This window comes from Cydia splendana, chromosome 8 (assembly GCF_910591565.1).
Source record: "Cydia splendana chromosome 8, ilCydSple1.2, whole genome shotgun sequence".
Classification (NCBI taxonomy): Eukaryota; Metazoa; Arthropoda; class Insecta; order Lepidoptera; family Tortricidae; genus Cydia; species Cydia splendana.
In genome coordinates this window covers 1,298,346-1,312,659 of record NC_085967.1, presented here as the reverse complement: position 1 = coordinate 1,312,659, position 14,314 = coordinate 1,298,346, and the positions used below count along the sequence as shown (strand labels likewise).

Here is a 14,314-nt window from a genome sequence, read left to right as displayed (position 1 = left end):
AATAATGTTTATCTCAATATGTCGCTAATATGTCGCTATTATGTCGCCATTCAGTCGCCGTTCAGTCGCCGCTCAGTCGCCACTCAGTCGCCACTCAGTCGCCACTCAGTCGCCACTCAGTCGCCACTCGGTCGCCATTCAGTCGCCGCTCAGTCGCCACTCGGTCGCCGCTCGGTCGCCACTCAGTCGCCACTCAGTCGCCGCTCAGTCGCCATTCGGTCGCCATTCAGTCGCCGCTCAGTCGCCACTCAGTCGCCACTCAGTCGCCACTCAGTCGCCACTCGGTCGCCATTCAGTCGCCGCTCAGTCGCCACTCAGTCGCCGCTCAGTCGCCATTCAGTCGCCATTCAGTCGCCACTCAGTCGCCACTCAGTCGCCACTCAGTCGCCGCTCAGTCGCCGTTATGTCGCCATTCAGTCGCCATAGTAAAAGGTATAAAAGGCCGGTGCGGAGCGTTGGGAGATTCATTCATTCTTCGACCGGGCTAGCAGTGACTCTGGTTTTCGGGTGTAACGTAGTGCGGGGAGGTGAAGTTTCTCCGCGACTGTTTCTGTGTTTGTTTTTTACTTGGAATTATCCTAGTGAATTTAAACTTAGAATTTGTGTCTGTGCTTGGTTTTGCGGGGATTTTAATCGTCGTAACGCTAAGTTTAGACTGTTGTGGAGATTCTTTACTACCATGTGTGGGTTTTTAGTTATTGTGAAGTTTTCTCTACGCTGTGTGTTCTAAGTGCCGTCATGTTATGCAGGGACAATGTCAATGCATGGCCGGGGCTTGGAATTGTGTCTGTGTTTGGTTTTACGGGAAGAAATTCTCGTAACGTTAAATATAGATAACGGTGTTTAAGGGAATTTCACTTATTTGTTTAGTTAATTTAATTGTGTAATAACTTAGTTACATTAGTGTTTTTCTATGGGGTATTTTTGATATTTTAAAAGCCAGATCATTGTTTGGACTGACAGTTTGTCCAGCTAAGCATTCACTCCGCCTAACGGTGCCAAAGGATTGGATGGTTAGGAGTCTATTGCTCCAAGTTTGAGAGGACTTGGCGTCTCTTTTATATCAACATAAGAGACGAATTATCTCACTAGTCTCAAGGCCCAGCTGTTTAGATGGATGTGGGGACGTCACGTGCGCGTCATCCGGAGTAATCTGGGCCCACTGAAGTCGACAGTAATTGAGACTAGGTCTCCTATTAAATTTATTTATATATTTCGATGCTCCGGTTCATGCTAGTGCTGGTTGCGGGGACAAACTTCTGTCGTGACTGATATTACACTTAGTCTTTGTTGTGGCAGAGTTTCCCTCGTCATTAGTGCGTGTGTGTGCTAGGGTACTGATCCACTTATATACACGGAATAGGGCGACTTATTCTTATCCACCATGCCCGCGGGCGATAAGGAGGGAGTCAAATACACTGGCCTATAGGTTGCCTTATCGGTCTCGCCTGCCGAACTTTACAGCCTCTCGTAGGGACTACACTTGCGTATATTACAAAGCATTAGGTCGATGGTAAGAACGAACTATGCTTTGAATATACTAAATTAGGGACAATGGGTAGAGTTAGGGTAGAATCACACACTCATTTTATTGTTTATTAGGGTTCTTTTTTAGTTCTGATCTATACAATTGATATGGTTGATATATATTTCTCTTTAAGGGTTTAAAAATATGGTTTCTTTATCCTAAAATATGCGTGTTTAAAAGGTAAAGGTTCAACTGCCTAAATCTTCCTAATTTCTAATTTATATGGGGAAAGAATTAATGCTTCTATAAAATTTTATTTCTACTTTTCATTTCTGGTTGTCTGGTGTAGGAACGAGGTACTGAGTAATAAAATCAGGTATTTACAACATGATCTCTTAATTATCAATCTGGATTTAGGAATGCAGACTATTCTGGGATTGAAGAACGGTTTGCTTTAGGGAACCTTTGTCAGGCAAGAGCAGTACAAAGCATTTATTGAGTGAATACTCAATTTCGACCTCTACTAAACATAATAGTTAACAAATAAACTCGGTGCTTCGTTTATACATCTAGAGAACTAGGAATTCTGTCTAGATTATCAGCTTTGGGGAATGGGACTATGGGATTAGCATCCCTAGCTTTTGAATATAAAAAAGATAAGTAATTATGATGATTGATGGATACTTTGACACTTCTTTTCATCATCATCTAGGTGCGTTTAGGTTACGAAGTGTTGGTCAAAGCTCTTCTGGCTAACCTAGTAGGGTAGGTGTTCCGATTAATACTTGCCAATCGGACTAGGAGTTCCCAGACCTGCATCGAGTGTGGAGGTGGCATGTGTGAGTGAATCACACTTCGTTTAGAAGATGATAGTTAAATATAATTATCCTTAAAAGCTAGGGAGTAATTGAGCTTATCTCAGGAGTGCTGCCTCTATATTATCCCGGGAACTTAATAGGTGTGGCAGGATTTTACCAACAACATTTTTATATATTTTATATCATCATATATGCTGCAATACTTAAATACATTATAGTAAATTTTACACCATCATTTACATTGCACTAATAAATTCTAATAATTTTCTATTTTTGTATTTCATTTTTCTTTAAATTATTTCTTACTTGCATAAATACTTATTTTATTACCATAAATATCTGTCCTCAAAATCTAGGTAATAATAAATAGAGTCAGAGTCCAAAATTTAGCTGATACTCATTAAAGAATTTGAGGTTACCGCGGTTCACTTCGAGGGGTCCTAACTACTAGCTAGACGATCACATGGCCATATTTTAAGGGTAAATCGAAAGGGGATGTTATATTAAGGTAGGTTAGGTAGCTTAAGTAAGGGGGGAGTTACATGTTTATCACTTGTAATAAAAGAAACTAGTTCGTTGAGAAACGCTGCGGTATCTCCTATGGGTGGGAGCCGAGAAACAAAATTATTCTGATTTAACTTTTTTTACCCAAAAAAAATGTCGATTCGACCAAACAATAATAGGTAGTCATGCAGAGTTGAATCCAAGATAGTCAATACAGGATGATTTCGGGGTCGTGGAGCAAGAGAGCCAGACATCATACAGAATCCAAAGATGAGCCTAATGATGTTGTTAATTATTGTTTATCACCAATAATGATGATTATTTTCCAGATGACAAGTAGGAAAAAACATTTTTGCATTCAATTTGGTGACCCTACTCAATGTGACGTCTTATCGCTTTCCATACAGCGTATGTCAAAAGTCATAGGGTGACCATAATTACTTAGTATAACATTAATTTTACTTGAAAATAAGAATAATTCAAGTAATTATCTTTTAATCAAATACTACCATATGATAATGTGGATCATTTACAGAGTCAGAAAAAGTGGTTCTGGATCACGACCCCGAAATCAACCTGTATAGTTCATGATACGATATTTAAATCAGATAATCTTACATATATTAAAATACTGATATAGAACTGCCAATAATTGCAACGTGTCATCCGGACCAATACACGGAATCTAAAGTGGCATAAGTCTACCCAGCTCAATTATGATTTTTGAGCTCAGCGTGCTCTAAGATAAGATATCTCTACTAAATCAAATAGTCGTATGATCCCTAAACTTAGCACGTTCTTTAGGACATTTTAGTAGTGAAGACTAAGAACAGCTAGCTAATGAGTAAGGCTACGATTCTCACTGATTGCTCAAGACTGCCCAGTATAATTCCACCTTAGGTCTAACATTCGTTTGTTTAAATTACGTTTTTCGTGTTGATCCGGCCACCTAGCGAGAGTCATTCTAGGTGTTGGTAGAGACTCTTCGCTATGAGACCATTAATTAGTAATTACCCACATGGTAGTTATCTCGTAAGCCAAGTCTATACAAGTACATAAATACATAGATGGATTTGTCCTTCTCGGCTTTCACGAGATTCTCATTATCAACGAATCTATCTATATCATAAGTAATAAATAATTACATATTAAAGCTCAGTCTATACTGGTCCTCGGTGATATGATAAAGCTATGAGATTAACAGTGCACTCTTGCGCACTGGTGGGCTTGAACAGCGCTTAATTGAATTTATACCAACGGAATTAAAATTGAACTTGCTTTATTTTCTTCAAAGGATGGTCATTGGCAGCGGCATTGCTAAATACATTCAAATATTAAATATTTTGGGACAATCATATACTGATTGATATGATAGATTTCAGGACCGTTATAAAACAATTTATGTTTATGAAACAACGCTATTAACCTGCCATGTATGTCAAGATTGTCTAGCATTTTTATAACATGACTATAAAAAAACAACTTTAAAACAAAACTATCTGCAAAGTTTTTACGACCATGATGTTCCCACTTGCCAACCAAAGATACATTGCGATAAGTGTAAATATTTTATTGCAGTATTGTTCCTTGTTCAAGAGAATGCTATCGATATATCTGTTAACATGTTCCCATCGTATCAGATTGTGGTATCTGGGTAAACTTACCAAGGTTCGTGGTTGTTATGATACTCAATGTCGATGTTATCAAACTATCGTAAAATGTTAGATGATGATGTCAACGAGATAAACAGCCCGATTCGAACTTTAAGATACGTCAGCTAATAGATCTAGAAACGATATGGATTAGATATGTCAGTGGCAAATGTGACGTTTCTTCAAACAAACACGTCACTTTTGACACTGACACATCTAATCGATATCGTTTCTAGATCTATTAATTGACGTATCTTAAAGTTCGAATCGGACAGTAAGAGTTATTGGGCTCCTGAATCTTATGAAAAGCTTATAATTGATTAGTTTTGGTTAAATGGTTAACGGTGCATTTTTAACCGTAAAAAATCGGTGCATTTAACTAAACATAATCGTGGAAATAACAGAAAAAAGCCCACTCTTACGATAAACCAATAAACAATATAAGTGAACGAGAAATAGTGAATTTTATTGGTTTTTAGTGATTTTTTAAGCTACTTTAAACTACACATTGTGATGTAATAACATTATCTGTCAGAGATCTAAAGTTAATGTAACATTAAACCCGCATCGTGGCAGAAATTCGAGCAACATCTCAAGGCTAATATTGTGAAAATTCTATATTCTTTAGTTTCTATTGACAGCAGATAGTATCTCTTTAAATTACTATTTGAGCAGGTTTTACGAAATAAGACGTTCTAATTGCGAGTACCTATACTTGAAATGAATGCTATGGTAGACTTGTATTAGGTATATTATTAAGTATATTTGAATAGAGTGGAACACTTAAGTTATGAAGAATGAAAAGTAATTTACTACATCAGCTTCTAAAGGCTCTCTTTATTCGTCAAAAACTGATGAAAAAATTGCATTTTATCCACAGGAGTGGCAAAGTAATCTGATGCAATTTTTGAGTTGTTTCCTCATGTTGGCTGGTTTATTTAATCGTATGGCAATTTTGTACATTAAGGGCCATCAAAGTGTAGCCTTGAGGTTGCCAAGCCAAGCAACCAAGTCAGGCGTTACGGTGTTCAGGTCCTCAGCAGGCCCAGGATATGAGTGGAGTGGGCAGAGTTGAAAGATATGTTCGGTGGTCTGCTCTTCCTCTCCGCATTCGCAAAGTGGGGATGCCGACCATCCCCATTTGTGTGTGTTTGCAGCGGCCATGTCCAGTTCTCAGCCTGTTCAGGCGGCTGGCAGTGTTGGCTGGTGAATTTACTTTAAGGTTATGATTTTGAATGATAAACATTTAATAACGTTATAATACAAATGGTATTGGATTTTTAATGTTTTACAGTTAGTATTTTCCTCTCGTTGGTGTGGTGAAACATTTTGTATTTCACTCGGTGAAGTTTGTTTGAGCCTTGGTCCTTGAAGCACTCAAGATTTCATTTTTTTTAGAAAACTTTCGCTTGCTCGCCGTGTATCAATACTTATTAGCACAAGCAGTTTTTAAACAATAGCCCCCTTGTAAAACAAATAACTAATCATGTTTTTATTTTTGTTCTGGTTGGCAGCGGGCGCAAGTCGGGGCAGCTGTCGGACGCGGGCGAGGACCGGCGCCGCCGCGACCACGACCTCACCAAGCAGCAGCGCTCCGCTTCTCTGGTGAGTGTCTACCAATACCTGAATAGTTGCTATCAAATTCACAAATGGGGTAGATGGAATACTCACATGAAGGAGCACGAGCGTTGCAAATGATAAATAGTGGGTACCTACCGCTATTCGTGTCAAACGTCGGTTTCAATAGTGAAATTTTTCTATGATATACCTGGGAGGCTAACGAGCAGACGAATCGCCCGATGGTAAGCAACTACTGTCGCCTATGGACAACAGGAACACCAGAGGGTTTGCAAGTGTGTTGCTGGCATTTAGGATGGGGAGTACGGAAAGGTTGTATCGGTGCGGAAATACCGCGAGCGACTGTTCATTCCACAGTTTAGCTGTGTGGCAGGAAGTTTCTGGAGAAACGCACAGTTGAGGACTGCCAACCATATATGTGGTGAAGATGGAAATGTCGCGTAGCGATAGCGGAAAGAAGCCGCAGGGATTAATCCGAACAATTCCTCGGAAGACTCCCCATTATATGTACATCACTACACCTTATAAAACAAAGTCCCCCGCCGCGTCTGTCTGTGTGTTTGTATGTTTGTTAGCGATAAACTCAAAAACTGCTGAACGGATTTTCATGCGGTTTTCACCTATCAATAGAGTGGATCTTGAGGAGGAGGTTGTATAATTTGTTAACCCGTGCGAATGCGAAGCCGGGGCGGGTCGCTAGTACTATATATTATTATAGCTTACTTTTATCCTTATCATAAATACACATAAGTACTAGACCTACAAGCTTATCCCAGTATGTATAGCAGTACCGTAGCCTCGCCGTAGCTGATCACTCACAATAGCTCCATGCACTATCATGGCGGCATCGGTACGAGCAATTAGCCGCGATGATCAGATTACATTTACGATCGCGAATGCTACGTGACTCGCATGCAGCGCGCTTGCTTTACGTGTATTTTGTAGTGAAGGTTGTAAAAAATGAATTATTTGAAGTATTTTTACTAAAAATAGTCTGAGAAAATATCTTAAACTTTACGTATAAACGGAAAGTTATAATTGTTTGTTTGAAATCTCAATCCTTACAAGATACCTATAGGAACATAGCGTTCGGGCATACATAGTTTCACATCTGATTAGCTTGAATATATCCACATAGCTCGAATTTCGTAAGAGAGAAACAGTACTTACTTATTATTCGTGAGTACCCAATTAAAATAAGTGAGTGATCCGTTATATTATACTTATTGTTCATGGTATAATAAAGCTCAATCAGGTCTAGTTCCCCCTCTGGGTTGGAAGGTCAGATGGCAGTCGCTTCCGTAAAAAATAAAAAACAATTCTTGGGATTCGTTGCCAAGCGGATCCCAGGCTCCCATAAGCCATGTCAAGAAGCCTGGACAACGCGAGGAAGATGATGGTTTTCTTTTAATTAAAAAAAGTATTTCAACATCTGTTCAGTATGAGCGGAGTAGCCACGTAACAAACATACAAAAACATCGTGTTATCCTACGGTTTTTAATTGGTACCGTACTTAGGTATAGGTACTTAATTCCCGAAGAGCGCTTAGGTACATCGTTGCATTTGATCTAAGATGGCTGCCCGGCTCCCCGCAGCGTTGTGTCTTCATTCCACTAATTACTACAGAATCTGGTATTTAATGACTACGCCCATTTATCACGTTAATGATCGTGCGCGCTGCAGGCTTCCTCCATGGCATTAGGAGTAAAGCCTCAGTTACACATACAAAATATTAGCACCAAGAGACCGATTCAAACTTACATTGTGACATCAAAATGATACCGAAATTATGTCAGTCCCCGCACCCCAACACCATCTCCGACAAGACGCCGCCATAATGCTGCTGTGTTCCTCTCTCTAATTGACGTCTGCGATCTCGCACAATGCTCCATAGTGGGATGTGAAAAGGGGTGCGGCTATTTCCGCATTATTTCCATGAGAACCAGGCAATTATAGCCCATATGGGCTAGTTTTGAGAACAGGGAGGCAAGCCAAGATGACTATCATACCTACAGTATCGAAAAATGCCAAACGCAAAGAAAATAAAGTATGTATCGGGATGACAGATGCCGCGAAAAGTCACTTTCAATCTTAGGGGATGAATTTGAGGACAAAAAGCATAATATAGTTGTTTACGATACAAGTGTGCAAAGAGGAAATTCGAAACGAGTGGCGATAAATGAAAACACGACCGAAGGGAGTGTTTTAAATCGACACGACTTGCGAATTACCTATTCGCATGTGTATCGTACAACGTTTTACAGTACATATGGCCCTTTAAACTTTTGACATCGCCCGAAAAGTGCTATTTTACGCACTAGTGCGGGAAAATAGGACCATATGTACTGTAAAATCTTATTTCAGTAAGTATATATAACATTGAATCTGATCAATATGATGTAAATAAAATTAAATAGATGTAATTCATTATGAGAAATATATGTATTATGAGATTTAGATGCAATTTAAATAGCGGGAATAATTATGTCTTAATTAATGACAAATTTCTAGAAGTCGCACCAAGAAAAGTCTGCAGCGGACTTGATAGCCCACGCAGTGTAAGTGTTATTTTTTATACGTCATAATTTCATAGAAGTTTGACGTTTAAAATGACACTTGCACTGCGTGGGCTATCAAAATCGCTGCAGACTTTTCACGGTCTGACTCTATGAAAATATGACGTTTATGATGACAGGCCCTCACTTTGTTCTGTTCAAGTCAATGCAAAGTAAACTTAAACGGAATCTAATACAGACTTTCATCAATCCTGTAGGTACTGCTGCTGGAGCATTCCATGAAACTGTCTACCGTTGTCCCGTACGAACGCCAATTTTATGGAGATTTACAGGTATAGGAGTTTCTTTTTCTGTGACAAATGGTCAAAAATATGCACAGAAAAAATCTGATTTAAATCCCGAAAAAAAAAGTTCAAATACACGAAACAAAATGCGTTTGTACGGGACAGCCCGTGGAATGCTCCTGCTGTATGTCCATAATGGAGCTAGTGCTAAAAGTATCAAACTGTCCAGTATAGTTACCGCGCGCGCGCGCCTGTAACAAATGCTCCATTGTCACCTCGTCTGGTCACGCGATTTGCTAAACAATGCCATTGATTGTTGACGCGTTAGTCAGGGAGATGCAATGGCTTCCGCTCGACGTAGGTACCTACTTAAAATAATGACCTTTTGAGCGTCGCGAAGACAGCAATGACAGTAACATTTCTCATTTCCCGCTACTGCAATAGCAACGATGCTGCAGGCCGCCGAACTGCACTACCAGTAGGAAGGTGTCGGTGTTATTGACAATTTCCATCATAGAAGGTAGGATCGTATAGAAGTGGTATACGCGTGCCTCCGTGAGGGACAAAACGTACCCAAATGCGACACTGTGATTGGTCGAATTTATTTGTTGCCCACCATTATCCATACAAAAAAAATGGTGGGGAACAAAAAATACGTGAGACTGTGATAAGGACAAACAATGATAGCGTTTTCTCTGCTACTCCTACTGAAAGATACTGAAAGATAACTGACAGAACGGGATAGTCTTACGACTATCCCGTTCTGTCAGTTATCCCCACCACTCATACCCAATCCAGTTTAATACTGGATTCATGATTTCCATAGTAAAATGAATGGTAGTACTGATGTCGTTGGAAATGGACTGTCACCTTTACGCTGTTTTGGTTGTACGATATTGTACGATTTGTAGCATTGATAAAAATGACAAAATAATCCTTAATGTTTGCCTTCATTGTATCTATCACTAGTTCTGAGAAGATATTTATAATACTCACTGTCCTACTAGATTCTAGATGATGTAATTTGCGTTATTTTTTTTTAAGTAAATAAATCAAAACTACAGTAGGTATAATGTAGCAGATCGCATGCAGTTTCTCTATACGAAATAATGCAGTTTGTGGTTAAAACTTAAAACACTCGAGAAACTAGTAGGTGTGTACATTAATGGGATGGCTTTCTTAAAGGCACGGATGTATCTACGAGTTAATTCGTCGCTTCCCGAGTATCTCGTGTACTTACACTACACTACTCGTACTTATAGACTTCTCTTCCGGGCGAATCCGGTCCGTCTTGCCTTGCCGCAGAAGTAGGGCGATTAGCCGCATATGCTTGTAGTAAAACTGGCTAAATTGTTTACTGTTAATTTATGTATGACATTTATAACGTGTTAAATTATTTTAAAAAAACCTCTTTTATAATTTTACGTAAATCTGATGGAAAAAAATCGACAAAAAATAATAAAATTGAGCAAAAAAATGAGAAACAATCAAATAAGGCTAGAAATGAAAAAGTGCCATGAAACGGATGAAACGCCTTTTAGCATTATTATTTTGATTTTTTTAAATAAGCTATTAGGTACTCTTATAATAATCTAATGAACAGATATCGTGAATTTTATAGCAGTTTGGTGCAGCGGAGTGGTGTTAACGGAATTGGTATAGATAATTCTATAATAACTGAAATGGTAAATTGGTTAATATTAACGTAATTAACGCTAATTAATCTTTAGGGTTGAAATTGTTTATACCAATTCCGTTAACACCACTCCGCTGCACCGAAAATGCTATAAAATTTAACGATGCCTGCTAATGAACATTACATTTATTGCCAATTATTTTTTGTCTAATATAATCAACAAAACAGTTGATACGCGTGAAAGAGCACTATCACTATTAGTAGTACAACCGATAATAGGACCAGCTATACAGGAAATTCCAACACGCTTTATTACTATAAATTATATAAGGAATTGCTAACTTTATAGTTTACTTTTAGGGGTCATCCATTAATTACGTCACACGTTTAGGGGGTGGGAGGGGGTCAAGAAAATGTGACATATTGTGACATGGGGGAGGGGGGAGACACAAACTTTGTGACGTCACTTTAACTTCATGAGTAACCGAAATTTTTTTTTAAATTATTTTATTCGCTGTACATTTAAATAACAAGTTTTTAAAACGATAATCGTTTTTATTTTTTTATTTTTCTTTCCTAAGCAGTTTTGGGTTATAAAATTACTAATATTTATATCGTCAAAAATATTTTGATAAAATATTAATAATACTTAGGTACTTACTTAATTCGATTTGGCGATTTCGTAGAAAAAATGTGACGTCACACTAGGGGGGAGGGGTTTGCCAAATGTGACCAAATGTGACAAGGGGGGGGGGGGGGGGAGGGGTCAAAGAACCTAGAAATTCGTGTGACGTAATTAATGGATGACCCCTTACTATCTAATTTACTTTTATTGCGTGTGTGTTGAGGATGAGAATATAAACAAGATTAGTTATTATAAGCAATGAAACTTTCACAGTTTAAGTATTAAAGACTATACTAGTAAGAGCCACTTGCACCATTCCACTAACCCGGGTTGACCGGTTAAACCTGGAGTTCCCATGGTTACAGTACAATTTGACACTGGGTTAACGGTTTAACCGCTTAACCCCGGATTATATAGTGCGATGGTGCAAGTGGCGCTAAGATAACATGCAAACGAAGTCGTGGAGTTCCATGGTGGCAGATACTCTTAACACATTTCATCCGCAGCTATTGATGCTGACCTTCCAAAAAGCGTAATTAACCTGTATGTTAGTTAACAAAGGATTGTTTGTTTGTTTCAGCAAACCCTCGAAGCGGGCGGGGTCGTCAACCTCGAGAGCCTGGAGGCCAAGGTCGGTACCACAGCAGAGCTGACCTTTCATGAACCTTGTTGTAAAGAGATAAGGTCGTAGTTTGGTTACTGCGTGTTTTCGCTTGTATTCGTAACCCGTCATATCTGGTCGGCATCGGCACGCTCCGTCGTGAAATGATGAAATGGAGGCCTATTCAAGTATTCAGATAGTAGTTTCTTGTTAACAAACGGTTGTGGATATGATTTGCCTGCTGTCAACAGTGACATTTCAGATAGAAAAAATCCATATACATCTATCTGAACATGCCACATTGGCACCAGTTCCCATGAGTCATGACATATAAATATGTATCGGTAAGTACCAGAGATAAGGTTTGTACGGTTTGTATGAATATGTCCAGAGTGAAATTGTAAATTTTGTATACATATTGTAAAGTTGTAATTTTAACGATTTATTCATATAAACGACTTCAACGCGCTATTCATAAGGTCAGTCTAGCTAGGCAATTGTGCCTAGATTTCTTTCTAAGTACTCTTTGGCGCTCCTCATAGACGGTCTTCAAATATTTACGAGTACACAAGGTTTTAGCTTAGGTAAATATCGTGATCCTAAATCACATTCACTCACTACTGTTTTTTCAAATCGTCTATAGCTGTATATGTAATTATTCAGCTGAAGTCTTCTGCCAATACCCCAGCTATTATTAAACTCAAGCCCCAGGCCTTAATGGCCCCTTTGCGATTACGTTCGGTGGATCTTATACATTTGCAATACGGTTTACGAATTGTCCGTTAACAGTGTGGACGGCACATTCATCTCTAAAACATTACACATGCGTAAGTGGTATTATGTCTTACCCTGCAATTTGCCGATAAGGGGCGTGTTCAGATATTTTAATTGTAGCTTGCGATATCGCGTGGCTTGTGATATGGCGATCCGTAGAATTTTGCATTTAAAATCGTACAACTATTAAATGGTAAATACTTTATTTTCAGGCAACAATTCCCCAAAATGTACGCATGTATGTATGTTTATGTCTCACATTCTTATTATATTTTTTTAAACAATCGATAAAAAGCCAAATGAAAAAAAAATGTACGACGGATGCTACGAAAAGTCACCGAAGTATTTTCATACATTATTAAAGGATGACTCACGTTAGACCGGGCCGTGTCCGGGCCGGAGCTTCCGGAACTTACTTTTCTATGACATGACAGGCGATCACTTGATGGTTTCCATAGAAAACGATGCGCCGGAAGCTCCGGCCCGGACACGGCCCGGTCTTGCGTGAGTCATCCTTTAAGTTTTGTCATCGTTTTCGACCAACGATTGCTATCGTGGCTAGGACCTCTGTAAAGTAGCCGAGATGTTAAGAACTGTAATTAAAACGTCATGAACACGGCCTCAATTCTGCCAGCGCTACAATCTACCGATCACATACAATGCAGCCTGTAATCTCCACCATACGAATTATCTAAAACAAACGAATGTTCCGTTTACCACGACACTAATCGCTGGTACACTTTCTCTAAATACTGGTATTTATGGTACAGTTAGCCTACAATTAAATGGGACTTAAGTGCTCGATTATACGTATGGTAATTTATCAAAATGATGATGTATCTCCGTTTTGCTTTTAAAATAAATAAATATGCGTGAGGTTCCGCACAACACAGCAAATAAAATATGTTAGATAAGAAACTATACCTAAACTCTGAATACAGAGTTTAAAGATTGTTATGATTTTGGTTCGATTGAAAAAATTGACAATACCTAGCTGGGAGAGTTACAAACGCCTTAATCACATACTCAATTAACATGTAAATGGAATATATAGTAGATAAAAACTATTGATAGATTTGATGGTGTTTGGAACTTTAAACCGAGTGCAGTTTTGCTTTTGGCGGTTGCGTGAAAGAGAGCTTTTATTTTAATTTTATTATTTGAGAAAAGTGGCCTTAACACTCAAACTTGCGATACCATCGAAGAGCTTTACTGGCGCATGAGACATGGTCTAGAGTTAGACCAAGAAAAGTATGCAGCGATTTTGATAGCCCACGCAGTGCAAGTGTTATTTATACGTCATAATTTCATAGAAGTTTGACGTTTAATATAACACTTGCACTGCATGGGCAGTCGAAATCGCTGCAGACTTTTCTTGATCTAACTCTAAATTGTCGTCGTTCGCACATAAATGAACTGAACTGTGTCGAGGGCATCGGACGCTTAGCTTAATTAGTGCCTAATTACCAAGGAAAGGAAATGCCATAAACAACAGGCCGTTGAACAATGGGACGGAAACCTTAGCTACTCGGTTGGAACATCCAACTCTTTGCCTATAATACTGTTTACCCTTTATTGTGTTATATTTAGACTTTTCTATTGGCGAAGTTGGTGGTAGTAATACAAGCGTGAAAATATGAAGTTGAAAATACGACATCTTCATACTATTTGGCAGCTGCCAACTGTCAAATATGCAATATGTCGCACAACCAATACTGCCGCTAAGCCAATAAAAGAGCGCTATCTCAAAAGAAAATTCATTTATCATATTATATTCTTATATTTAATTCCATTTTCAAAATCATTTGTTTTTGAGATAGCGCTAGAGGGCAGAATAGGGCGGCATCGGCACCACAGT

At 38.8% G+C, this 14,314-nt stretch overlaps 1 protein-coding gene across 1 annotated transcript in view; it reads left to right on the top strand.

The window, feature by feature from the left end:
- The window catches only part of LOC134792619 (uncharacterized), a 77,380-nt gene that overhangs the window by 14,118 nt on the left and 48,948 nt on the right, over positions 1–14,314 (top strand). Inside the window, exons 2-3 of the mRNA XM_063763864.1 lie at positions 5,957–6,047; positions 11,662–11,712. Coding sequence (XP_063619934.1) covers positions 5,957–6,047; positions 11,662–11,712 — 142 coding nt within the window. The remainder of the gene's footprint in view (positions 1–5,956; positions 6,048–11,661; positions 11,713–14,314) is intronic.